Source organism: Carlito syrichta, unplaced genomic scaffold (genome assembly GCF_000164805.1).
Source record: "Carlito syrichta isolate Samal-C Ts95f unplaced genomic scaffold, Tarsius_syrichta-2.0.1 Scaffold309922, whole genome shotgun sequence".
Lineage (NCBI taxonomy): Eukaryota > Metazoa > Chordata > Mammalia > Primates > Tarsiidae > Carlito > Carlito syrichta.
This window is the reverse complement of record NW_007254018.1, coordinates 1,112,221-1,139,937: the sequence shown is the minus strand read 5'-3', so window position 1 is coordinate 1,139,937 and position 27,717 is coordinate 1,112,221. Positions and strand designations below refer to the sequence as shown.

Sequence of the window (27,717 nt, the reverse complement as noted above, 5' to 3'; positions counted from 1 at the left end):
ATCCCTTGAGCCCAAGAGTTTAACACCAGCCTGGGCAACCATAGTGAGACCCTGCCTCAAAAAAAAAAAAAAAAAAATGAGCAAAAGATGTGAACAGAAGACCAACCAAGGACAGATAGATAGATAGATTCAAATGAGCATATGAAACTCAGTTGTTGCCTGCGGCTAGGGGCAGAGGCTCATGGAAAAGGAGCACAAGGGAACTTTTTAGTTGATGAAAATTTTCTGTATTTTGATTGTGGTGGGAGTTAAACAGGTTTATACATTAGTCAAAACTCATCAAACTGGACTTTTAATTTTATATTTACATTTATATATGTTACATTTGATTTTATATGCATTGCAATGTAATTAACTTAATCATAAAAAGAATGAAAATAAAACCTACTTAATAAAGAAAATAATAGGCCAACTATGACTTCCCTAGTGAATTCTAACAATATTTAAGGAAGATAAAAGTGAGATAAAAACAATCTTACTCAAATTAAAGAATAACAGAAGGGATACCTTATAACTTGTTTTATAAAGTCAACATAATCTTGAGATCTGAGAAGGATATTACAAAAAAGGAAAACTACAAGCCAATCTCTTTCATGAATATAGATGCAAGAATCCTAAACAAAATATTAACAAACTGAAAACAGCAATAAATAGAATGGATACAACATCACAACCAAATTGAAATTATTCCAAGAATGAAGTTATCTTTCCATTCCAAAATCAAGCAACATAATTTAGCACATTAACAAAAGGAAGGAAAAACTCCTGTGGTCATAAAAATAGATACAGGAAAAAACTTGACAAAACTCAACACCAATTTATGATTTTAAAAGTTTGGGAAATTTCAACCAAAATATCAGAAAGCTATTTTGTAAATACTGATAGGCTGGTCTCAAACTCCTGGGCTCAAGTGAGTCTCCTGCCTTGGCCTCCCTAGGGCTGGAATTACGGGCTTGAGCCACTGTGCCTGGTCAGAAGCTCTCATTCATTGCTGGTAGGGATGCAAAATGGTACAGACGCTTTGAAAGACACGTTGGCAGTTTTTTTACAAAGCTAAATACAGACTTATCATATGATCCAGCAGTCATACTCCTAGGTATTTACCCAACTGATCTGAAAGTGTACGTCCACACAAAAAATTACAAATAAATGTCTATAAGAGCTTTACTTAAAATCACCAAAACTAGAGCACCATAATGTCCCTCAAAGGCGAATGGATAAACAAACTTTGGTGAAATGCTACTTGAGATTTAAAAATAAATTAGCTATCAAGCCGCAAAAAACAAGGATGACTCTTATCTTTTGTCAAAAATAAGTATTATAACTTTTTCAAAATAATGCAACAAAATGAATAAAATCCAATACTGTACACATAATGCAGAGATCAGTGCATTTTTCTTAAGCATGTTTTAATCTTCATTTAGTTCATACTAAAATATAATAAGCTTTATATAGCTCAAATAATATTCAGCAGTTTAAACCATAAACAGCTTAATTAACTGTCATGAGAACATTGTAGTACCCCTGTTAGTGAGCCTTCTCTAAGAAACCAGTCTGAAAAGGCTAAATACTCATACTATATGATTTCACTTATATGCCACTATGGAAAAGGCAAAACCATGGAGACAGTAAAAAGATTGCCAAGGGCTTGGGGAGAGGAGAAAATTGAATGGATCAAGCACAGGGGCTTTTTGGTTGAAACTATTCTGTATGATACTGTAATGGAAGATATAGAACAATATTAATTTATCAAAACCCACAGACCTTGACAGCGAAAGTGAACCTTAATGTCAGCAAATTAAAACAAAAACATTTATGAGGTCAGGGATCACAGGATAGAATTAGAGAAATGCATCACAGTGCAGAATGCAGACTACGACAAAATAATCTAGTTGTATTGCTGGGTGCAGTGGCTCAAGCCTGTAATCCCAGCTCTTTGGGAGGCTGAGGTCAGAGGATTGCCTGAGCCTGTGAGCTCAAGACCAGCCTGGGCAATTTAGTGAGACCTCATCTCTACAATAAATCAAAAATTAGCTGGGTGTGGTGGTGCATGCCCGCAGTTCCAGCTACCTGGAAGGCTGAGGCAGGAGCATCATCTGAGTTCAGCATGTCGAAGCTGAGGTGGCCGTAAGCATGCCACTGCACTGCAGCCAGGGTGATAGAGATTCCAACTCAAAAAAAAAAAAAAAATTAATTAATTAAAAAAAAATTAGGGTTCTGCTTCTACCCGTATGTGTTGGATGTCTGCCCTCCATTAATAACTAGAAAATTGAACAAAATATGACACTAGAAAAGGGCAGTTCAGGACTCTGATCTCTAAAAAGAGGAAAGTAAATGAGGTAAGTTCTATAATCACGATGCTTTTCTTCCTAGAAGCAATTTCTAGTCTAGGAACAGAGAGGACAAACAAAAGCAGAACCTGGCAGCCTCACTAAGCTGAGGAGAAAGATACAGGAGCTCCAAGAATATATAAAATATATAGAAAAGACACACATCACATACTGATGAGAAAAACTAGGAGCAAAAAGGAGACAGTCAAAAATGGAGAACAACAGCAATGGAGAACAATATTAATAGACCCAGAAATGACAGAGAAGATGGAATTAGCAGACAAAGCATTTTAAAAAGCCATATAAATATGCTTAAGGGCTTTAAAAAAAAAAAGAACCAATGAAAAGAGAAATGAAAGATATTTTTATAAAAAAACATAACTTCTAAAGATGAACATTATAGTATCTGAAATGAAAAATTCACTGTATGAGTTTAGAAAATTAGATGCTGAAAAAGAAAACATCACAATATAATTATACAATTGTATGCATATAACACATAGCAATACAAATTATCCAAATAAAATACAAGAAGAAAAAAGAAAACAGAAAAAATAGGAGGTTTAGTGATCTGTGGGACAATATCAAGAAGTCTAACATACATATATTTGAAGTCCCAAGTGGAAAGAAGAGAAAGGAGGAGACAGAAGAAAATTTGAAAAAAGTTATAGTGATATATTTTCCAAATTTCTTAAAAACCACAAGCCCATGGGTCTAAGAAGCTCAACAAACTCTAAGCAATATAAACATGTTTAAAATAATAAGGTACATAATAATAAAATTGCTGGAAATGCATTATATATATATAATTATATATATATATATATATACACACATACATACATACATTATATATGTATATATGTATGTACTTTTTTTTCAAGTTGGAGTTTCACTTTGTTGCCCAGGTTGGGGTGCAGTGGCATGATCCCACAGCCTCAACCTCTTGGGCTCAGGTAATCCTTCCACCTCAGCCTCCAGAGTGGCTGAGACTACAGGTGCATGCCACTATGCCTGGCTAATTTAAAAAAAAAAAATTTTTTTTGTAGAGACACAGTCTCTCTATGTTGCCCAGGGTGGTTTTAAACTCCTGGGGCCAAGCTATCCTCTTGCCTCAACCTCCCAAAGTGCTGGGATTACAGTGATGAGCCAGCATGCCTGGCCTGAAAACATATTATAAAGAGATAAAATTTTAAAGCAGTCAGAGAAAAGAGACATATCACATTCTAGACAAATAAAAGTTGAGGAGGCTGAGTACAGTGACTTACACTTATAATCCCAGCATTTTGGAAGGCCAAGGCAGGAGGATTACTTGAGCCCAGGAGTTCAAGACCAGCCTAGGCAACAAAGAGAGATCATGTTTCTACATAAATTTAAGAAATTAGCTGGGCGTGGTGACATGTGTCTACAGTCCCAGCTCTTCAAGGGGCTGAGTCAGAAAGATCACCTGAGCTCAGGAGGTCAAGGCAGTGGTGTGCTGTGATTGTGACTCTGTACTCCAGCCTAGGTGACAGAGTGAGACTCTGACTCTAAAAGTGTGTAAAAAGATATACCATACAAATATATAGACACTAATAAGTAAGCTAGAGTGGCTATACTAATCATACAAAGTAAACTTCACAACAACAGGTATTAACTGAGTAAAAAAGAATAGTTCATAATAAAAAGGGCTTAATTCACCATAAAGAAATAACAATGCCAAATGTGTATGTACCAAATAACCAGAGCAAAAAATGCACGAAACAAAAACTGATAGAACTGAAGAAACAGACAAATCCACATTACTTGGAGATGTCACTATTCTATCAGTAATTAATAGAACAGGTAGACAAAAATTCAGTTAAGAATACATGAGATTTGAACAACACTATCAACCAATTTTTTCATTTATAGAACACTCTACCCCAGTATAGCAGAATATGCAGTCTTTTCAAGTACATGTGGAACATTCACTAAGACAGGGCCATCAAACAAGTCTCAATAAATGTAAGTGAACTAAACTAATATAAATTATGTTTTATGACCACAATGGAATCAAACTAGAAAACAATAATTTTTAAAAATCTGGAAAATTTCCAAATAGTTGGAAGTTTAACCCACTTCTAGATAATCCATGGGTAAAAAAGAAATCAAAAGGAAAATTAGAAAATACTTTTATTTAGTGCTTATCTTAGAGGGAAAAAAAGGTTGCATATTAATGATTTCAGATTCCTCCTTAACAAACTATAAAAAGGATGCATAAACTAAACCCAAACTAAGCAAAAGAAAGAGAAAAAGTAACAGAAGCTGACAATCAAGTGCTAATGCATCAAAAGTTGGTTCCTGTCCATGACTGAACCCAGCAGGGATAATAAGGCAGGTGATCCCTAGAGACAGAGGCTTCGCTGATGGATGACTTTTATTTTGCTATATAAGAGGCCAAAGGTGGTGACCTTAGGATTTAATTGAGCCTATATGAACAGATAAATATTAAACAGTCTATGATTTGTTTCCTCAATCATGGAAAACTAAATTTTAAAAACTTTTTAAAATTATGAAGTTAATATGTTTGTAATAAGCTTCAATGAAGAACTGGATAAAGTGAAATTTTAAGGTTCTCACCCATTTCCTTGTTTACTTCAATTCCAATCTATACAAATATCCACTGTTAACAGTTTATTAGTTATCCTACCAGGCTTTTTTCCACAGCATTCTTTTCTAACACATGAATCACACTGAATCTCATTATGTATGATCCATTCAATCCTTTATACTTCATTCTTTATGTTTTTATGAATCTCAATCTCAGCACCAAACATAGTGCCTGGGATATAATCAATGCTCAAACAATTTTTAATGCAAGATACTATTAGAATTCTATCCTTCCATCTGCTTGCTTTATCTGACTATGCTTAGTGGTAAAGATATATAAATATATAGCATGTCATGATTTACAAGTGAGACTGTCATAAGAATGCACCCTTCTGATATTGGACTGCATAACTACCTATAGCCCCAGCTACAGTATTCTGGAATCTATTCCACCTTGGTCCTGAGGCCATCTTGTAACAAGCTATTCCCTACCCATGACTGAGCACCACAGGAATAACAAGGCAGGTGTATCCCTAAAAGACAGAAATTTCTCTGATGGAGACTTTGACTTGGGAACATTCCAATAAACTTGCCTGGCTTTCCTTAGACCTCCACTGCAGTCTGAGATGTGTCTGCCCAACCTAACTTCCTTCCTGGCCTCTTTCACTCAAAGTCAGTTCAGTGCTGCAGTCTCAGAGCTCTCAGTTTCCTCTGGCTTCCTCCCGATGTTCTCTCAGGCGCACTTGCCCTAATCAGCTTCTTGCACGTCTAATCCCATCTTAGTGTCTGCTTCTCAGAAGACTTGAACTAACACAGCATGTCAGTCATTTCCATCTGAGGAAGAGTAAAACCATCTGAGGCTTAAACCATTACCATGACCTTGAAACAGAAACTGAAAAACATTTCTATTTAATTAGGACACATGCCTCAGGTTAAAATATAATGCTGTAGAGGGCATAGGATATTAAAAACCTTTGCCAATTTTTTTATTTTTTAACACACCAAAAATGAATTGCTTCTTTTGATTGAATGTAATTCCAACAGACAGTGCTGCTTCTGGCTCATCAAGATGCCCTGATTTCCCCCTTGCTGTTACTTGAGTACATTGTTATTCAATACTTCCTAATGTTGGCTGAACTAGATTCACACTCCAGGCAGAATCACGGCTGGGATTACTCAGAGTAGCTCCGGAGAAGGAAACTGTACAGAACTAATTTTTAAAGTGTTCTCGTTCCCAGAATATATACATATATATATTTGCTTTAGTTCCACTTAACTGAATAGGGGTTACATCCAGAGTAGTGAATCCAAACTTTTTGTAGCTGTCACTATTATCCATTCATTATACTTTTTAGCAAATGTTTTTGAGAGCATAACTTTATAAAAGGAAAGTTAACTTTCTCTTGAGAATTTTGTGACATCCAATGACTACAGCTTTCATAGGACTAGTCTTTTCTAAGTTAAACTGGAAAGTGCAATAGATGCCCTATCAGTCAAACAATTAGGACGAATAGTTGTTTGGTTAATCAAAAAAATCAGACAAATGAAAAAAAAACTATTTCTGTATATTACAATCATTTTACTCTAACTTAAAAACAAATCTTCATTCATTCACACATATTTCACCATGAGGCCAATCTTTTTCTTTTTTAAAAACAGGTCTGTTGATAGGAGCCTCATCTTTCTAACAACTATATACAGATATTAGTATACTATGATGTCTAGTTCCAATTTCTCTAATGTGAAGAAAGAAATTTGAAACTTTTAAAAGCAATCAGAGTATACAATCATTCTAGATTTTTTTTTTTTTTTTTTGAGTTAGGATCTCATGCTGTCGCCCAAGCTGGAATGCAGTGGCACAATCACAGTTCACCACAGCTTGCCCTCCTGGGCTCAAGTGATCCTCTCACCTCAGCATCCTGAGTAGCTGGGACTACAGGCACGTGTCAGCCCGCCTGGCTATTTTTAAAATTTGTGTAGAAACAAGGTCTCACTATGTTGTCCAGGCTGGTCTTGAACTCCTAGGCTCAAGCAATCTTCCTGTCTTGGCCTCCCAAAGCGCTGGGATTACAGGCATGAATGCCCGCACCCAGCCCCAGTCTAGATTTTTACAACTTCTCCTCAAACTTTTTTTATTGTTTTATCTGTACTAAATTCAATAGCACTTTTTATGCCTCTCCCTTATTAAATCTTTCCAAAGGACTAACCTTAGTTTTCAGTGGAACAATACCTATATTTTTTAACACTTCATGTATTGGCCAAGCTCAGTGGCTCAGTCTATAATCCCAGCACTTTGGGAGGCCGAAACAAGTGGATTGCCTGAGCCCACAGGTTTGAGACCAGCCCAGGCAATTTGGTGAGACCTCATCTCTGCAATAAAAATTTTTTTAAAAGTTGGGCATGGTAGTGCACACCTGTAGTTCCAGCTACTTGGAAGGCTGAGATGGAAGGATCACCAGAGCCCAGCAGGTTGGTGCTGGGGTGGCTATGAGCGTGCCACTGTACTCCAGCCTGGGCCATGGAATGAGACTCCAATTAAAAAAAAAAAACAACTTCATGTATCATTAGCTTATATATTTCATTAAATTTCATCATCAAAATAAAAAATTAAAATGGCATAGGAGGTTTGGAAACAAACCCAAGTGACTCTTGGAAGGCACAGGTTCGACTGATAGGGACAGAAACACGTAGGTACATTAGGCAACTTTCTCCTAGCCTTGATTTTTTGCCGAGTTCAGTCTGACGTGTGGCATGTTCTCTAAGAGCACCTGGAGAGCCGAGCTTCCACTACAGCTTCCACTACAAGGGTGTGTCTCTCTTCAGGCACCCAGTGCGTTTTGTCCGTAATTACCCCATTGCACCTCCTGTGAAGGCCCATGGCACCAGTTCACCTCTTTTCTCTCAATTGTTCCCACATCTAATTTATCATTATTTTAAACCTTTCAAGTGGACAGGATTAACAACTTACCACTTATTAAGTCATATTAAGTAATAAAGTAATGAATGTTAAGGTGTAAGCTTACACACTGTGCCAGGTGCAACACTAAAAGCATTTTATGAGCTAGATCTGACTCAATCCTCACAACCATCCCAAACCATAATGACTATTATTATTCCTTTTACAGATTAAAAAATTGGGTCTTAGAAAGATTAAGTAACTTCCCAACAATTCGTAAGGGATGGGATCATAATCTAAACCCAGAAAGATCAACTTCTGAATTAGATCATCATCTAATTTATCATTATTTTAAACCTCTCAAATTTAAACAGGGTTAACCATTTATCACGTATAAAGTAATTGATGGTAAGATGTTAGGAGCTCACTTCATTGCATGGTAATTTGAAATTTTATTATATTTACTTCATTTAAACTTTCTAGAAATCCCATGAAGACTGGAGATGGGGAATAGCAATCTTTTTCTGTAAAGGGCACCAGATAGTAAATACTTTAGGCTCCCCAGGTCCCTGTTAGTCTTCTTTCTCTTTTGTTGACTTATACAAAAACAGGCTACTCACCACGTTTGGGTCAAAGTTTGCTGACCCCTGCTAGAAGACAAGGAAGGACAGGCAACGGTGTGCCTCTTTTACAGACATCCAATACATACTTATAGCAACTGACATTTACTATTGGGAGCTGCACTGTGCCGGGAATTATGCTAAGTGCTTGATGTGCACTATCTGATTCAATCCTCACAACCATCCAATGCCATAATTACTATTATTATTCCTTTTACAGATAAAGAAATTGAGACGTGGAGAGATTACATAACTTCCTAACAACTGATAGGGGGTAGAATCACAATCTAAACCCAGAAAGATTGACTTCTGAACTACTAAACCATACCACTTTTGAAAAAGCTTTCACCTACCGTGCCCAAGGACATACAGATCATTAATCTTATGACTCAGTATCCACTTACTAAATATTCAGAGAAACCTACATTTTAGAGGGAAACCTGACCACATCTCAACCCAATGAATGATTACTAAGAAGAGAAGTAAATAGAGATTACAACTTTGGGTATAGTCTGCAAGGAAGTCAAGGATCCCCTGAAACTGCCCACTGGGAGTGCCCTCCTCTGGGGGCTGCGGTAACATGGATGGACATCAGCGGGTCTCTGTATGGATTTCTGCTTCGAGCAGAAGTGTTGAGTTAAACAAGGACAGAGATGAGGAAGGGGTGGAAAAGTTATGTCTCAGAGAGGGGAGGCCTGTGTGGAGGGAGAAGAGTGCAATAAATGTGGCCTTCCCTGGAGGCCTATTCCTACCCCATCCCTCCTTGGATTGGGGGAAAATGCAAATGATTGAGGACTAAACCTAATTTAAGAGGCTTGGGGAGTCACTGCCTGATAAGGACTCACCAGAAGAGTTTTATTACTTATTACCCTATATCCTAAAGTTTGCCCTCCAACCTGACGCTGGTATAACGTAACAAATAAATGCTTATGGCCCTGCAAAGTTATCTCTTATGGATCCCCAGACCCCAGGGAGCCTTGTAAGTTCTAAGTGCCTTGCAAGACACTTATCTATCCTCTCTGAAGTCTGCCACATGTAGGGCTTCATCTAAGTAGCTGGAGTTCTCCCGTTAGCTTAAGCATCTCCTGTACTGATTTCTCAAATTCCTTAGTGACTACAAATTGCCAGTCAAGAAATCTTTGAATCTGCCTATGACCTGCAAGCCCCTACATGGAAATGCCCCTCCTTCCTGGGCCAAATCAACAAAAATCTCACGTTCATTTATGATTTCTTGTAACTTCCACCTTCCTAAAATATAACCAAGTCACCATTTGGCTACATTGAGCACACTTTGTCAGGACCTCCCGAGGATAGGTGTTCTGGGCTTAAGTCCTCAAGTTTGGTTCAAGAATAAACCATCTTAAGATATTTTACAGAGTTTGGTATTTTTTGGTCAACATTATTCAGAGCCTATTTCTCTGCCTGCCTAGCATAAATAATGGGCATAGAACCTGTTGCTACCATCTATATAAAAGCTTATATCACCGGGCTTGGTGGCTCAGCCTGTAATCCGGCACCTTTGGGAGGCTGAGGTGAGTGGATTGCCTGAGCCCACAGGTTTGAGACCCACCTGGGCAACTTGGCGAGACCTCATCTCTACAATAAATCAAAAAATTAGCTGGGCATGGTAGCATGCGCCTGTAGTTCCAGCTACTTGGAAGGCTGAGGCGGAAGGATAGCCGGAGCCCAGCAGGTCAAGGCTGCGGTGGCCACAAGTGTGCCACTGCACTCCAGTCTGGGCGACTGAGTGAGACTCCAACTCAAAAAAAAAAAAAAAAGCTTGTATCAAAGGCCTGTCACCTGGATGATAATGATGATGATGATAGCAAATACATACAATACTTATTTATGTGCCAGGTACTCTTCAAAGTGTTGTGGGGTGGGGAGTGGTGTAATGCTCCATAAGTTTTTTGGCCCACTACTGAAAGGAATTTCAGAGCGGCCGGTATAGTTTAAAAACAGAATTTATTACAGAGAGAGAGAGAAAGGCACGTCAGACGTATGTGTGTCTTGGAAGAAAGACCACACACTTGCCTGTTTTTTGGCCCACTACTGAAAGGAATTTCAGAGCAGCCGGTATAGTTTAAAAACAGAATTTATTAGAGAGAGAGAAAGAAAGACACGTCAGACGTATGTGTGTCTTGGAAGAAAGACCACACACTTGCCTTTGACAAGCTTTGTATACTTTTACATTGATTACTTAAGCTAACCATGGACTAGCTTAAGAGTGGTGAGCTGCAGGTATTTGGTCACGAGTTTTGATCTCTCAACTTGGATGAGCTAAGGTGGTGGGCTGCAGATACACGAGGTTTGATTAACATCTCTCAACTTTCTAAGGACACAGGACCTTCTAAATAATTAGAGTTATTGCCTAACTGGATTTTGGCTTTTCTTAAAACATCATGTCTGTGTTTTGGGTAATCCTCTATTGTTCCTGTGATTTGCTGCACTGGTAAAGTCACATTCCAGCCTGCAAAGTGGTCAGGTGAAGATCATGTATCAATTAAAAGTGTGCCTGGCTGGTCAGGTGAAGATCGTGTATCAATTAAAAATGTCTAAACACTTCACTGTTTTAAAACTGCCTTCAAAAACACGTATCTAGCTACATCTACCCTATACTAAAACAAACTGTCTCCAAAGTACTTTAAAAGTAATAAGTGCAGGCATGAGTCACTTAATAATGGGGCTATACCATGTTCTAAGAAATGCGTCATTAGGTATTTCATTGTGAATATCACAGAGTGTGCTTACATAAACCTAGATGGTACAGCCTACTACACACCTAGGCTATATGGTATAGCCTATTGTAGATAGGCTACAAACTGTACAGCACATAACTTAACTGAATACTGTGGGAACTGTGACACTTTGTTAAATATCTGTGTATCCAAACATATAAACATAAAGTAATGCACTGAGTTAGGACATTAGGACGGCTATGACGTCCCCACGTGATAAGAATTTTTCAGCTCCATTATAATCTTACAGGATCAGCATTGTATATGCAGTCTGTCATGACCAAAACATCATTATATGGTACACTGCTATAATTTAATCCTCACAATCACCCTATGAGATGGGTACTGTTATAATCCCCATCTTTGATGAGGATGCCAAAACACAGAATAAACGGTTAAACGACTTGTCCAAATTCACACAGCTAGTGATGGTGGAACTGGAATTAAAACCCAGACAGGGTAAAGCCTGATGGCTCACATTTGTAATCACACCTCTTTGGGAGGCTGAAGTGGGAGGACTGTTTGAGGCCAGGAGTTTGAGACTAGCCTAGGTAACACAGCAAGACCCCACCTATACAAAAATTTAAAACTCAGCCAAGTGTGGTGGTAACCACCTGCAATCCTAGCTACTCAAGAAGATTGTTTGAGCCCCAGAGTTTAAGGCTGCAGTGAACTATGGTTGTACCACAGTACTACAAACTGGGCAACAGAGTGAAAACCTGTCTGAACAACAACAACAACAAAAATTGGCTTCACAGACCACATACTCTTGACCACTCTATGACAAATTACTTCTTTGGCTTAGTTGTGCCACCACAAGCAAGTGACTGGCACCAGACTATCTTTCAACATACAAAGTGCTCCCGGCACTGGGCTGAGGGTCATGGTCAAGAATGGATACAGCAACTGGAGAGACAATCTTGAAAGAACTATGTGATCAGAGATGTTTTTGAGAAAGATTAACTCAACAGAAAGCCATACCAATTTGAACATGTTAAACTAGCAAACTAAACTGTTTTAAATGTTAAGACCTAAACTGAGTGCAATTTCAATAATAAATCTTGATCCTTTGTAAGTCCTTGCATTGATGGTTCAGTATATGAGTACATATAATTAAAAAGTTAAAATAACCATGTTAGCCAGGCATGGTGACTCATGTCTGTAATCTCAGCACTTTGGGAGGCAGAGACGAGAGGATTGCCCGAGCCCATGGGTTCAAGACCAGCCTGGGCAACATGATGAGACCTCATCTCTTCAAAAAATCAAAAATTAGCTGGGTGTGGTGGTGCATGCCTGTAGTTCCAGCTACTTGGAAGGCTGAAGTGAAAGGATCACCTGAGTTCAGCAGGTCGAGACTGTGGTGGCCATGAGCAGCGTGTCACTGCACTCCGGCCTGGCTGACAGAACGAGACTCTGACTCAAAAAACAAGCAAACAAACAAACAAATAAAACTCAGCCATGTTGCAAAGGGATTTTAAGCCACACAACTGGGAGAATTGCTGACAATGTTTATCGAGAACAAGAAGCAACTTAGAAAGTCTCAATGTTGGACTTTAGATGAATATGTAGGCCTTTTATGAATATGTATTTTCTAAACTACCGACATAATATTCCTTGAGTTGCATAATAAAATTAGTACTAAACATAGATATTGGAGTCTGGACTAGAAAGGCAACCTTGTGATGTAGAAACTGCTATGCTAATTCATACAAGGATGTCAAAGTAGGAAAACTGAAATCTTGAAACATATTATCAGGAAACTGCCTTTCTAGTTAAGATGAATTTCTTTTTTTATTGCTGGGTGAACAAAATAAACCAGAAATGTGGGCAAGAACTGTCCTAGAATACAAGCCAAACATTCTAGACCCAGCTCCTAAAACATAGTCCTGTTAGACCACTGTCAGGCAGCACACAGGAACAGGCCACATCTAAACACTGCTTGGGGACATACTGCAAATGGTCACGGGGTCCTTTTTCTCTGCAGGACGGCGACACCATAAGGGCTCTACAAGTAGAGACTTGGTTGGATGCCCATATGGTCTCAAGAAAAACCTGGACACAGGATTAAATTAATTTGTAAAATAAAATTATGTTGACCAAAAAAAGGAAGGCAGGCAGGCAGACAGATAGCCATACCATGATTTAGGAAATATATACCCATGATATGGAAAACATAATGATCAATCTATATTACATTCTGAATACTACAATACTTAATGCCGATTTCAGAAGAATTAAGAAAATATGTATATGTATATTTACAAAGTACACGTTCTCAGAGAGAAGAGCTCAAATTCTGAATAGTACAAAGTCTGGCTCAAGTTGGCAATCCTAGAGTTTGGCAATGTATCGTTGTCAATTAACTGGCAAAACCACTGTGATTTCTGAGATTACAAATATCACCACTGTTTGCTTTGGTATATTCCTGAACCTAAACCCATGGCTAATTTCATTAAGGACTTTTTACTTGAACCTAGAAGACTGCTTCTTGTCACTACAAATAATCTGGTTTTTCCTATTCAGGAACACCAGAATAACTTCTTATCAGCATTCTATTTGGGACTGAGTGCAGAAGCCAGTAACATAACAAGACCTCATCTCCACAGGAGGAAAAAAAAGGAGAAAGAGAGAGAAGAGAAAAGAAAAAAAAGAAAAAGAAAAAGAAAAGAAACATTTTACTTGGAACACAAAGAGAGGGAAGAACTGTCTGGGTTCCTCGGCTTTCTGGCTCTGATTCCAGTCCACAGTGAGACCCAGCTGTGCTTCTTTCCCTTGAATTCCAAGAGATAATACGTACTTCTTATTAAACTTTTTTCTTCTTTTAAGTAGATTTTAGTTACTTGCAATCAAAAGAGCCTGACCAACACAGGCAGCAGGCTTTAATTTGAAATCTAAAAGCCTGGGATGTCGAAACAACTCAATTCTAAAGCAGAACAATGGTTTTTAAAAAGTACACTGAAATATTAAACCTCCTAATCAATGCTATTCATGAGTATCATCTATTTTGAATCACAGAATTTGAGCCAAAATGCACTGAGAGAAAATACATGTCAGTCGTGTATAAATAATACTTCTCAATACGACAATGCCTATAAAATTAAAAACTGCATTTAACTACATTTTCTGTGACAGTGGCTTTCAAACCTATTTTAGGCAGCAGAACATTTTCTTCAAATGAAATCTTAGGTTCGTGCCCAACACAAGTCAGAGATAAGGAGATAAGAAGAGATCTGATCCGGTTGAAACATGTACATGCACATTGTCCGGGTGGGCCCATGTGCGCTGTGTGAACCCCTAGGCAGGAAACCCTGCCTGATAGCCAACCTCTTCTTCTGCCAGACATTCATCATCATGAATCTTTGTGGTCTTCACATGAATCAGAATTTGAAAACCACCGTGTTAAAAAAGACAGCCACTCACCATAGTAAAAACACGAAACCAACTGTGCTGCCCATCAAAAGTGGAATGGACAAAAAAATGTGGGAGATATATATATATATATATATATATATATATGATGGACTATTACACAGCCATAAAGAAGGACAAAACTATGGATTTCACAGAAACTTGGATGGATTTAGAGTCTATCAGACTCAGTGATCTATTACAGAAACAAAGAACGGAGTGCCACATGTTCTCACTCATAAGTGGACCCTGAACATTTATCATAAAACAAGAAAGGGATTGGCAGTAGTGGGACACTGCCAGAGGAGTGGGGGGTGGGAAACAACATCAATAAGGGTTCCTGATCCTAAGCCAGGCAAAGTGAGGACCAATTTGAGGCCCAAACTTCACCTGTACGCAAATCACTTATGTGCCTAATCCTGACTTGTACTCCACATCTTGAAAATAAAATATAAAACAAAACAAAAAAAAGGAAAAGACAGCCACCCTTCTACATTTTACTGTCACAACCAAGACACCAAATCAATCATGTCTGTTTACCTGTGAGCTTTAAAATGTTTTCCATCAACAAAAATATCAATATCTGGACAACAAGGTTTCACATAAAGCTTCAATAGATCTTCTCCTAATTCAGATGCAGGCTCCAAGTCATAAGTATCTTTAAAAAAGAAAAACAAGACTAAAAAACAGTTTATTTAACATTACAAACATCCAAAAAGTTTGTTTTCTTTTACTAGCAAAATTTTCCACATAATTATCTCAGTTAGCTAGAATATTTAAGTGAAATTCAAGATAAAACAAAAATGTTAAATTACCTACACTTTCTGCTTCAAAATAAACATATTTCCACTTACATGTAAATTAAACACAGATATAGTCAGGCGTCACTTAATGAAGGGGATACATTCTGAGAAATGTGTTGTTGGGTGATTTCATCATTGTGCAGACATCATAGAATGTACTTACACAAACCTAAATGGTATAACCTATTACTCCTGGGCTACAAACCTGTACAGCATGTTACTGTAATGAATATTGTTGGCAACTATCACACAGTAGTAAGTATTTATGTTTCTAAGCATAGAAAAGCTACAATAAAAATACTGTATTATAATCTTATGTGTCAAATATGTGGTCCGTCATTGGCCAAAATGTCATTACATAGCACATGTCTGCATGTTTTTAAACACACATATTTAAATGTAAGTAATATTAGTACAAAATTATATACCAAAAATGAAGTCACTTCATGAACATCTGAGTTAGAAACTTTAACATTTTTCCAATTTTGGTATTCTTTCCACTATATAATTCCTTCCTGTTCCTTACTTCATGAAAACATGGATAGATGATGTATAAACTGATAAAAATTCAACCGAAATCAATGGGTACTTTAGAGTACTTACTACAAATTTAGTACTATACATAGTATGAAGAAGTATAGAAGTATTAAAAAAAATCTATTTAAAAAGATTCACCACGTAGATAGTAGGACATGAAATATAAGACAGGTATATATATAAAGAAAAATACTACCCTGTTTATCATAGCTCATAGAAGATATACATTACTGTATATCATAGCAGATATACAAAAAGAAAAATACTATACTCTATTAAATTAAATTTACCTGGTACTGTCTTTGCACTTTGAGTTCCTACATAATAAAATGCATCCTAACTTAGTGCATAAACAAACCAAAACCTAACTTAAGAGTATTTTTTAAATTGGTAATAGATGGTCATATCTCAAGTCAAATCTATGAGGCACATTGGGGGAAAAAAAGAGAGAGAATCCAAACATCTCAGAAACAATGGTATGTATTTTGATTGGCTTTAGACAGTCACAGGCAGCCAACTGATCAGACCATGCCCTGACAAAGCAAACACTTAGCTGTAACCAATCAAGGCATTTCTGTACTTGACTTCCATGTTCTATCTATAAATATTCACTGCCAGCGTTGTAGAGTGGAGCTCTCCAAACCTCATCTGGTTCATGAATGAATTTAGTTTGTCTAAAGTTTTGTCTAAAGAATTGAGTTTGTCTAAAGTTTTTTTCTTTTAACAGATTAAGGGTCAGAAGTGGGATCTAAAGAAGACCCTTGATGATGATAACCTCTGGGTTTAACACATAAAAAGGTTTAAGTACCCTGTTGAGTCACTGAGTGTTTGGAGGTCACCACCAGTAAGTACCTCTTGGATATGAGCTCCATAACTAGGGTCAAGTTCTCCTAGGTTGTTTTTGATCCAGACCAGGTTTGGAAGGCATCACATAATTGGACTAAATCCAACAGGGACACCTTAGATATCAAACGGGGTTTCACAAAAACGTGACTGCCCAATAGGGAGACCTCCAGTGGATGAGGTTATGAGAAGACAAGGAACAGAGAGTTCACCTGAATCCAAGGAGTCTGGGACTCCTCTATCTTGGAACCTGTCCTTTTCTAGAGAAAGGGTGAAACTCACCAAAAATAATTTAGAGTTTTGGTAGCCACAATTGGGATGTTTGAACATAAACAAAACTGTTTATCTATGGGACACATTGGGGAACAAAAGAGAGGGATTCCAAACATCTCAGAAATAATGGGATGCATTTGTAGTTGGTATAAAGAGGCTTCTAAAAGACTAAAGGAATCAAAAATTGTTTCTATGGAAGAATAATTACCAAAGGCAAATGAGAAGCTTAAACAACTAATTGATGAATTAAAAAGAAAAGATTCTTTTACTAACTGTCTTTCACTCTTTCTCTTTATCCCTCTCTACCTACTCTGAATCTGATAACCTTTTCACTTTCTTACCTTCCCAGCCTGAATTTAAAAAGTATATACTTTATAAAGTTAGGCCCTCAGATCAAACAAGCCTGCTTCTTTAACCACCTCTATACTGTGGTCAAAATCTTGAGCTCAAAACAATAGTGAAAGGTTTCCCTGTCCCAAAGAAACACCCCCGTCCCTGAAATTTGCTGAGGAATTTAGAATTCTCACTGAAGCACAAGATCCAGGACTCCTTGATTTTTACCAATTTATTCACATTATACTAAGACCTGGCCAAACCTGTAAATGAATGGCTAAAGCCAAATGGGAGATACCTTTGATAGATATTACAGGTCCAAGTACTCAATCTTTTGGGGATAGACTAAAAAAAGAGATAGGAAAATAGCAAATGATCTCTTAGAAGCTGTGAAAGTTGAGCAATACACATTGGGTCATTTTTGCCATACCCAGATAAATCAGTTGAAGGGTCAGGGAGAATAAGTACTCAGGATTCATAATATTGTTCCAGAGATGTAATTCTCTGCAAGCCTGACTGCTGAAACTGTTGGTTGTAACCTGGGACAAATTTTATATGCAATTGCTAAAATAACATATTGCAACTCTAGAACTAATTTAGCCCGCCACTGTTGTTGACCAATCAGAGATTGCTATTTTCCCAAAGCTTTACTAATGCCCCTCTTAGGGGCCTGGAACGACTTCTCCAAGCATGAAAATAAAAGAAAATCTTGAGTTCCTTCAAGGGAAATCCCAGGCACTTAGCAAGTCTTACGAAGTTATCAATAAATGAGCAACCCAATAAATAGATAATAATAGCTTAAAACAATAGCCAAGAAAGTTAACATAAAATGTTTTTCTATGAAAACTAAAGATAACATCTTAACATATGTCCCTAAGTTGTTTTTCAGAAACCTGGACCCCCACCAAGTAGAAAATACCATCTGTTGTTACACAGACTTCAGATAAGAGGGGACTAAAGACCAAACTCTGACCACCATTCTTTGTTCTAAATTTCTTCCTGAAGGACCTGGAGAGAATCACACTCACAAGCCAGACCTTAACATTCCTTTCTTCTAACCCCAACTTTTTAGAAACAACTTTGCTTCCTTAACCAAATGTGACAGGAGAATCTTTGAATTCACCTATGGACTGTAACCCCCACATCAAGATATGCCACCTTTTTTAGGCCAAACCAATGTATAACTTCCATGTATGGATTCACAACCTTGCCTGTAATTTCTGCTTTCCTGAAATTTACCCCACCTTTAAAAACCTTTGCTTGTAACCTATCCAGGAGGTAGGGTCTTAAGCGTGAGTTGCCTGATTCTTCTTGCTTGGCGCCCTGCAAATAATTTTGTGAACAGAAAAAAGACGTACCAATTTCTGACTACAAGGCAAGCCTAGAAGCACTATTTGTAAAAACATTCTAGTCTATCCAGGCTGAGTCCAGGCACAGGAAATGTTTTGACTGCTCTGCCCTTACAGTAATCTAGTGAAAAAACAGAAGCTAGACTGGAAAACCTCCTTTATCTAGCTGAATTAGTTTTCACAATATACCCTCCTGACACTCAGTTATTTTGAGACTCTTTTGTAAGAAAAATTCACATCTATAAAGGAAATTTCCATTTATAAGTGTGTCTCCCTCTCAGCACCAGGGAGAGAAGGACAAAAATCACTAGAGACTCTTTCAATGAAAAAGGCTTGGGGGGTGGGATTGGCAGTTGAGGGAAATTGCCGGGGGTGGGTACGCCTCATCAACGAGGTTACCGGCATAATGAACATTTGTGTACCTAACACTGACTGAATTATACCCCACATCTTTAAATAAGAAATTAAAAAAAGAAAGACATAAAGAGGCCGGGCTTAAATCTGCATAGCAAGCCTTATCTTTATTTTAGGTACTTTTCCTGGGCATTTTGTTTTAATTTGGCATTCATCTATACTCCTATTTTTTACAGTAAATGATGATATTTAAGTCTGAAGTCTAAGCTCTGTGCCTTTGAGGTGTAAATTGTCTACCTCATCTTACCTAAGTGCTATTCCTTTGCAAATGCAAATTTAGGAGAGAGAACTCATTATGAGAAGAAAAATAAATTAATAAATAACTTAGAAATAGGCAAATAAAAATCTTAAGTCTTTCCCATATTCATAGAAATATTTGGCCATCTGAGCTGGCAATCTTAAGTTCCATCTGCTAGAAACATAAGTTAGATCCAACTTAAAAAAAACCAAAAACTAGTGAGCTTTTGAAATTTATTTTTTTATTTTAAACATGTGGGGTACAATTCAGGATTAGGTATACAAGTGGTCATCATACAGGTAAAGTTTGGGCCTCTCTGTGGTCCCCACTTCGCCTGGTTTGAAATCAGATACCCTTATTGATGTTATGTGTTCCCCCTCCCTTCCCTGGCAGAGTCCTGTTACTGCCAATCCTTTAAACTAGTGAGTTTTGTATTATAGCAACTAGCACATGGCTAGAGTTTTAGAGTGAAAGCTCTAAGATCTGCTTCTTTCTGTGTGTTTATGTATATGTAAGCATGAATTGAGAAAAAAAAGTTTCTCAGAACAGTCTTAAGAATGTGAGATATGCAACATTTATCAGGCCCAGAGAGACTTGAGTATGAGACTTCAGTCATACCCGCCCCCACTCAAGCCTGGGATTAATTATATAAAAGCATTTTGGTTTTTTGTTGTTATTGCTGTTGTTATTTTCTTCCCTGTAGTTTACAGACTAGCTGATAAATTACCTAAAATATTACTACAAGTTGCAAAATGTGACCCTCACTCATTTTCTTCAAGTTCCTGGAATCTGGGATACAAAGAATAATGTATAGTTAGCTCATCAATAGCTTATATTATTTTAATGAACCAATATAAATTCTTGGTAAGCAACTTAAGAACTGCCCCTTTTTTTTTCCTTTAAAATTCCACTTATATGCTGGGCTTGGTGGCTCAGCCTGTAATCCCAGCATTTTGGGAGGCCAAGGCGAGTAGATTGCCTGAACCCGCGAGTTCAAGGCCAGCCTGGGCAACTTGGCGAGATCTCATTTCTACAATAAAAAAAAATCAAAAAATTAGTTGGGCGTAGTAGCGTGTACGTGCAGTTCCAGCTACTTGGAAGGCTGAGGAGGAAGGATCACCAGAGTCCAGCAGGTTGAGACTGCAGTGGCCGTATATGTGCCTGGGTGACAGATTGAGGCTCCAATTCAAAAAAAAAAAAAAATTCCACTTATAATTGCTGCTAACTGAAGCCTATAATCAGGGCAACTTGAATCTATGTCTTCTGGGTTGCTATCCTCAAACTTGGCTCAAATAAACTTTATATATATATATACACACACACATATAAAGCATACTGTATCTATATATAGGAAACATACTGTACATGTAGTTGCATATTAAATATAGACACATATATAAAAATATATATTATTTTTCTATCTCCAGATGATGCTGCCAAAACTATAAGAGCTCTACTTAACTGACTTAAAGAAAAACAAGTACTTCTTTGGGAGACAAAGGTGAGAGGACTGCCTGAGCCCAGGAGTTGGAGACCAGCCGAGGCAACTTGGCAAGAACTCCTCTCTACAGTAAACCAAAAACAGCAAGGCATGGTGACAAGTGACTATCATGCCAGCTACTAGGAAGGCTGAGGCAGAAGGATCACCTGAGCCCTGCAGGTTGAGGCTGCGGTGGCCATAAGTGTGCCACTGCACTCTAGCCTGGGCGACGGTGAGACTCATTTAAAAAAAACAAAAGGGGGGGGCTTATATAAATTAAATACTCCTTAAACGCTTGGAATTGGTTACCAACCTGGTAGCACATCCTAGTTCTTGTCTCCTTGGAGGACAGATTGCAACCAAGAGATAGGGCAGTTAAGCAAGGGAAAGTTCTCCGAAAAAGGACAGAGTGGGCTGACAGCAGGCAACAGCCCTAAGGGCCTTTTGTGCTGTGTTTTCATACTTTTTGACTCTTTTGTGGGATGGGGGGGGCTCCTCACTGGTCTCCTTCCTGATTCTGCATAGTCTCTGCTCAGGGTTCGGGATATTATATATGAGGGGGCACTCTAAAAAACTGGAATTATCTTTTGAAGGGTGGGCCCCTTGTAGTACTGGCTTTCCTGCTAGGTAAGTGTTCTAGGAACCCATCAGCATTCGTGTACCAGCTAGCATTGTGAGAGGGTGCGTTGGGCTTCAATGAATTTTCGAGGGGAGATTCTTTCAAGGCATTTGCCCATTTCATGATTTACAGGTGCACTTGCCCACACTGTGCTGAGTGTTTAGTAGTTTTTGACCAAAGAGGGGATGACCCCCATGCCCCACCCTCCCTAATCACCTGATCTCACTCCAAGTTACTTTTTTTTGTTTACCTGGATGAAAAAAATCCTCAAAAAGAAATGTTTCCCGCGGGTTCACGACCCGCCTGGGCAACTTGGCGAGACCTCATCTCTACAATAAATCAAAAAATCAGCTGGGCATGGTAGTGCATGCCTGTAGTTCCAGCTACTTGGAAGGCTGAGGCGGAAGGATTGCTAGACCCCAGCAGGTCAAGGCTACAGTGGCCGGGAGCGGCCACTGCACTCCAGTCTGGGCAACAGAGTGAGACTTCAACTCAAAAAACAAAAAACAAAAAAAAGAAAGAAATGTTTTACTGATATGGAAGAGGAAAAATGAAAACAGCAGAAACACTATAAGGCAGCAAAATTGATGAGTTCTAAAACCATTTTGAGCTGGGGGAAAAGCATCTCCATTTGCAATCATCAAACGGAGAGTACTCTAAAGGTGACTGAAAATTAAACATGTAAGAATAAATACACAATTTTTTTTCTGAGTTGGAGTCTCGCTCTTTTTTGCCCAGGTGGAGTGCAGTGGCACACTCACAGCCACTGCAGCCTCAAACTGCTGGGCTCAGGCAATCCTTCCACCTCAGCCATCCAAGTAGCTGGAACTACAGACGCAAGCCACCATGCCTGGCTAGTTTTTGTGATTTATTGTAGAGATGAGGTCTCATCAAATTGCCCAGGCTGGTCTCCAACTCCTGGGCTCAGACAATCCTCTCACCTCAGCCTCCCAAAGTGCTAGGATTACAGGCTGAGCCACCATGCCCAGTCAGATACACAATTTTTAATAAATTCCAGGTTTCTTTGGGCCGTCCCACCTAACTGAGGACTTCTGTGACTGTGTAGGGCCCAGTGATCACTATGAATTCTACCAAATGAAAACGTTGCTCATTGCTGCCACCCAGGAAGGTTATATAGTGGACAAATTGGTTTTTAGGGGCCTACACAGCCCCATGGAATTCCCTCTTTGTTCTGTTTGTCCTCCTTTCCAGGATGTTATCAGCCACAGGTTGATAGTTATGGCCCTGGAGTAAATGACGTTGGATATTCCTTCCTTCAGGGTGTCACCCTCCAGAGCCTTCCCTTCAACCTGCTCCTGTCTGCCTAACTGCCTGTCTAGCCTAACAGAATGACAGCAACCAACCCAAAATGTTTCTAAATGCTTAAGATGATAGAACTATAAGTTCAACCTAAGAAAAATGTGTCAGAGGAAGTGTAAGGTCCATTACTTTACGCATATCAAGCACAGCACTAAAACAATACAGACCCATGTCCTTATCAGGATTCTTGCTTTTGTGATGACTGCCTTACATATATATGCTGTCAAAAAGGGCTAACATGGAAGCCACTTGATGATGGCTAGTTGTGTTTTGTGTAATGTCTATTTAAAAATAGCTTCCCAAATCTCTCTGGTAACTTACATACTTGGAGTTTTGATAAATCAAATGATGGATATTTGTTGACTATCTAGATCATTTCTAAATAAGATAAAACACTGAAACGTTAAGTGCTGAATATAAGTTTTTCCATCTTTGGCTTCTTCTTATGAAAAAACTAAAGCTATCTGGGTCTCTTTTAGCAAACACATCCTGTGCCATGTTGAAAAACTGGACTATGAGGAAGTACATGCGTCTAGAAATTACGATTCACAGATTTGCCAATCTACAGAATGTTGATGTGACAGACAGTTAAAACTAAAGATAATAAGGGAAGCAACTCTGCATGCAAGGAAAGTAAGACATGTTTTTGGTAAATTAAGTGACAAGGTATGAGGATGTGTTTGCTGTTGTTAACTTTGTGATTAAGAGAAAAGGATAGTAACTTTTGTCCTCAAGTAGAATGCTATTCCACAGTAGAAAGGGGAAGAGTATAGGACAAAGCTGAATGGATATAAGTAAGTTATAAGAGGTTTAAGGTTTAAAGCTATGATACTTTTTTTAAATGATGAGCTTTAATATCAAAAGTATACTAGTACAAAGTTTTCCTGGAGTACTGGTCTACTCTTGCTTTATTAGGTCTTGGATTATTTAAGAAAACTGAGATTTCTCTATTAAAAGAGCTTCGGTTTTTCTATACCTATGTAACTTTCTGTATTTGACTTTGAAGTCTTTTAACTAGTAGGCAGGTTAAATAAATGACTGTAATTTTACAGTGACCTGTAACCCAATTTAATGTTTTAAATCCTTAATATTGCTGGGCACAGTGGCTCATATCTGTAATCCCAGCACTTTGGGAAGTGGAGGCGAGAGGACTGCTGGAGTCCAGGGGTTCGAGACCAGTGTGGGCAACTTGGTGAGACCTCATCTCTACAATAAACCAAAAAATTAGCTGGGTGTGGTGGCGCATGCCTGTGGTTCCAACTACTGGGAAGGCTGAGATAGAAGGATCACCTGAGCCTAGTAGGTCGAGGCTGTGGTGGCTGTGAGTGTGCCACTGCATTCCAGCCTGGGCAACAGAGTGAGACTCTGGCTCAAATAAATAAGTAAAATCCTTAATATTTTTGACAAACTTCCCAAATCAAAGTCTTTTTTGACCTTGAGTTAACTTTGGGAGTTTCCAAAGGGTCCCTTGCATAACTCAATTTATTCCTCTCACCTTATAAAAAGAAAGATATTAAGCTAATTAGACTCATTTTACTTGTTAAATTTGCATGGAAATCACTGTTAAATAAGAAATTATATTTAATCTTCTTTGAGTTACATTTGTATGAATGTATTATTAATATGTTACAGAAATTGTAAGAAATGCCTAGAAATCTTATAATTCTACTATAACATTATCAGTCATCATACTAGTTATTATCTTAAAATGCTGTAGGCCTCAGAAATAACTAAGATTTTACTGCCTCATTGATACAATGAACTCTCATCCAATCTTTAACCTTGGCCATTTTAAGTCTTGTCATCCACAGACAGTTAATGGTTTTGCTCTGGTAATTACCTGGAAGTTGCTGCATGAAACTATGAGAGGGAACCCCCCAAAAAGTAGAATTTATTTATTAAAAAGTGTATATTTATTCTTACATGTTTAAATCTCAGTCACCTTCAAAGTATTCTCTATTTGATGCAATATACATATCAAGACACTTTTTCCACTGCTCAAAACAGTTTTTGAACTTGTCAATTCTGATGGCTTTTAGTACTTCTACCATTTTTTGTTTCACCTCTTTTTTCATCTGGGGAAACAAGCAAACAAAAACTCGCTTGAGGTGAGATCAGGTGAATAAGGAGGGTGGGGCACAGGGGTCATACCATTTTTGGTCAAAAACTGGAAAACACTCAGCATGGTATGGTCAGGTATGCTTGTCAATCATCATGAAATAGGCAAATGTGTTGAAATAATCTAAAAAAAAAAAAAATTCACTGAAGCCAAACACAGCCTTTCACAAACATGCAAGTTGGTATACTGATGCTGATGGGGTCCAAGAACTCTTACTTAGCAGAGGAAGCCAGTACTACAAGGGACCCACCCTCCAAAAAATAATTCCATTTTTTGCGGGGGTCCACCTTCTATAAACCTAAAGTATTTTATCTTTGAGGCAATTCATGGAAAGGACTCCAACAAGTCAGATTTCTAATAACTTTAAGATCACATCATTGGACTGGGTAAACATTTGAAGAACTCTAATAAAGAAATGGATTAATTTATAAAATTGCTAACCCAATATCAAGCAAAATAAAAATTAACTGAATATCAAGGAAATGCCTTCGCAGATTTTCATGCTAGGTTAGCTAATATTGAAACCATTAGAATATACAATTTGAATGAACTTTTTAAGATTGATCCTACTCAAATAATCTATAATAACCTATTTAACAAATAGTGCCATGCACCTGATTTGGAAAAACAAAATTGTTATCTGGAATTTTAATGTTAAGTTTGGACTCAAAGAGGGCCTACATGGTGACCTGGTCCTCCTTGAGTCCTTAAAGATTTCCATATTGAAAACTCTGTACTCATCAAGTAGATTAAATGATACAAATAATTTAAAAATATTGGTGAGGTGACTGTTTTTCGTTTTTTGTTTTTTTGAGTTGGAGTCCCACTCTGTCACCCAGTAGCATGCTCATGGCCATAGCAGTCTTAATCTGCTGGGCTCAGGTGATTCTTCTGCCTCTGCCTTCCAAGTAGCTGGAACTACAGGCGCACGCTACCACGCCTGGTTAATTTTTTTGATTTATTGTAGAGACGAGGTCTCAATAAGTTGCCCAGGCTGCTCTCGAACCCCTAGCATCAGGCAATCCTGTTATCTCTGCCTCCCAAAGTGCTGGCTCACAAGTGTGAGGCACTGGCGTCCAACAACTGTTCTAAAATAGTATGTAATCTCTGGTTTGTCAAACTCATAATCCTGGGCAATCAAAACTTCAGATGGTACATTTCTGTCACCTGTCAGACCATTTGAACATTTACAGATAGATTTTATTCAACTGCCACCTTAAATGGGATAGTAATGTGTTCTTGTAATAGTTTGTATGTTTTCTGATTGGATAGAAGCTTTCACAAGTAGGAAAGCCAATGCTATGACATTAGTTAAAAAGTTATTTTCCAGCAATAGAGAAACACCTTTATTGGCCAAGTTATAAAGCAGTAAAATAGGAATATTATAAACACAATGGCATTACCGTCATCCCTATCATCCTCCTTCTTCTGGAAAGTTCAAAAGGACAAATGGTATTTTAAACTGAAATTGGCAAAGTTAACTGAATCAATTGGATTACCTTGCCCAAAGGTTAATTACCATTGGCCTTGAAGGCAATCACATCCACCTCCACTGGAAAACACAGACTGACCCTTGGAAGGCCTATGCTTCTAATAGAACCTCATGTATCTCTCCTCCTATTCTTATAAATTCTGATATGACTAAATACTGCAAGATTTTAAGGCTTTATGCCCAAGTGTATTTTCAACAGATAAATAAAAGAAGCCCTCTGTGATCTGCTGACCAAGGACAACCAAACCTTTCACAGTCTAGAATCCGGAGACTACATTGTCTGGAAACAATGTCAGAGAAGACTGCTCTTGAACCTCACTGGAAGGGATCGCATCAAATTCTTCTCACTACCCACACTGCCACAAAACTTCAAGGCCTTGAGCCGTGGGTTTATATCTCACAACTCAAGAGGGCCTCTCCAGACTCTTGGAACTATACACCCGTAAGAGACCTTAAGGCAAAGCTGACTAGGAAGTTTCTCCCCCAAAACAGACAGCATTTTACCCATGGTTTCCCAAGATCATGAATTAAGACTTCTCTGCCATCATGAAAACCTTATCCTTTCCCCCCCACTTATTTCTTGTAGTCCTAATCCTTCTCATTTCCTATTAGGAAAATCCATAAGACAATGATTTGAGGATGGCTTCAGCTAAGACCCATACTCTAGCAAACAACAAACAAACAAAAAATAGAGCACCTGTTGGGTTTGTGAGTTAATTCCAAAACAAGAAAACAAATCTACTCGTGCCAATACCTCTCCATGTTTCCAATGAGAATCACCCTGAAATCTCAAAGGAAGAGTAAAAAGCTATCCTTGACGTTCTAGATATCACTGCTACTTGCTTTCCTACACTCACTGAAAGCAGTACCCTCAACTTTTCAATTAATAACCTAACTGCTACCAGATATAGAAGGCCTATCTAATATTATGCTCCCAGGCTTTACATACTCAAGACCTGTAGATATCTATGTAGGTACAAGTAATTGCTTGTATCACTAAATTAAATCCAGCAAGGTCTTTTTTCACTAAATGTGGTTATTCGATGCAGAAGCCCCCAAAAACCTGGAATTATCTTTTGGAGGTTGAGTCCCTTGTAGTACAGGCTTCCCACACTAGATAAGTGCTCTAGGAACCCTCGACATTAGTTAGCATTATGAGAGGCTGCATTCAGTTTCAGTGAATTTTTTTGGCGGGGGAGAATCTTTTACTACATTTGCTCATTTCATGATGGGTGATTTACAAGCACACCTGCCCATTCTGTGCTGAGTATTCAGCAGTTTTTGATCAAAAATGGCATGGTTCCTATGCCCCACCCTTCCGATTCATTGGATCT

General features: G+C 38.2%; 1 protein-coding gene across 1 annotated transcript in view; it reads right to left on the bottom strand.

Annotated features, from left to right (window-relative positions):
• Positions 1-27,717, bottom strand: part of BTBD8 (BTB domain containing 8) — an 82,369-nt gene that overhangs the window by 24,530 nt on the left and 30,122 nt on the right. Inside the window, exon 4 of the mRNA XM_008068275.1 lies at positions 15,104-15,221. Within this exon, the coding sequence (XP_008066466.1) occupies positions 15,104-15,221 (118 nt within the window). The remainder of the gene's footprint in view (positions 1-15,103; positions 15,222-27,717) is intronic.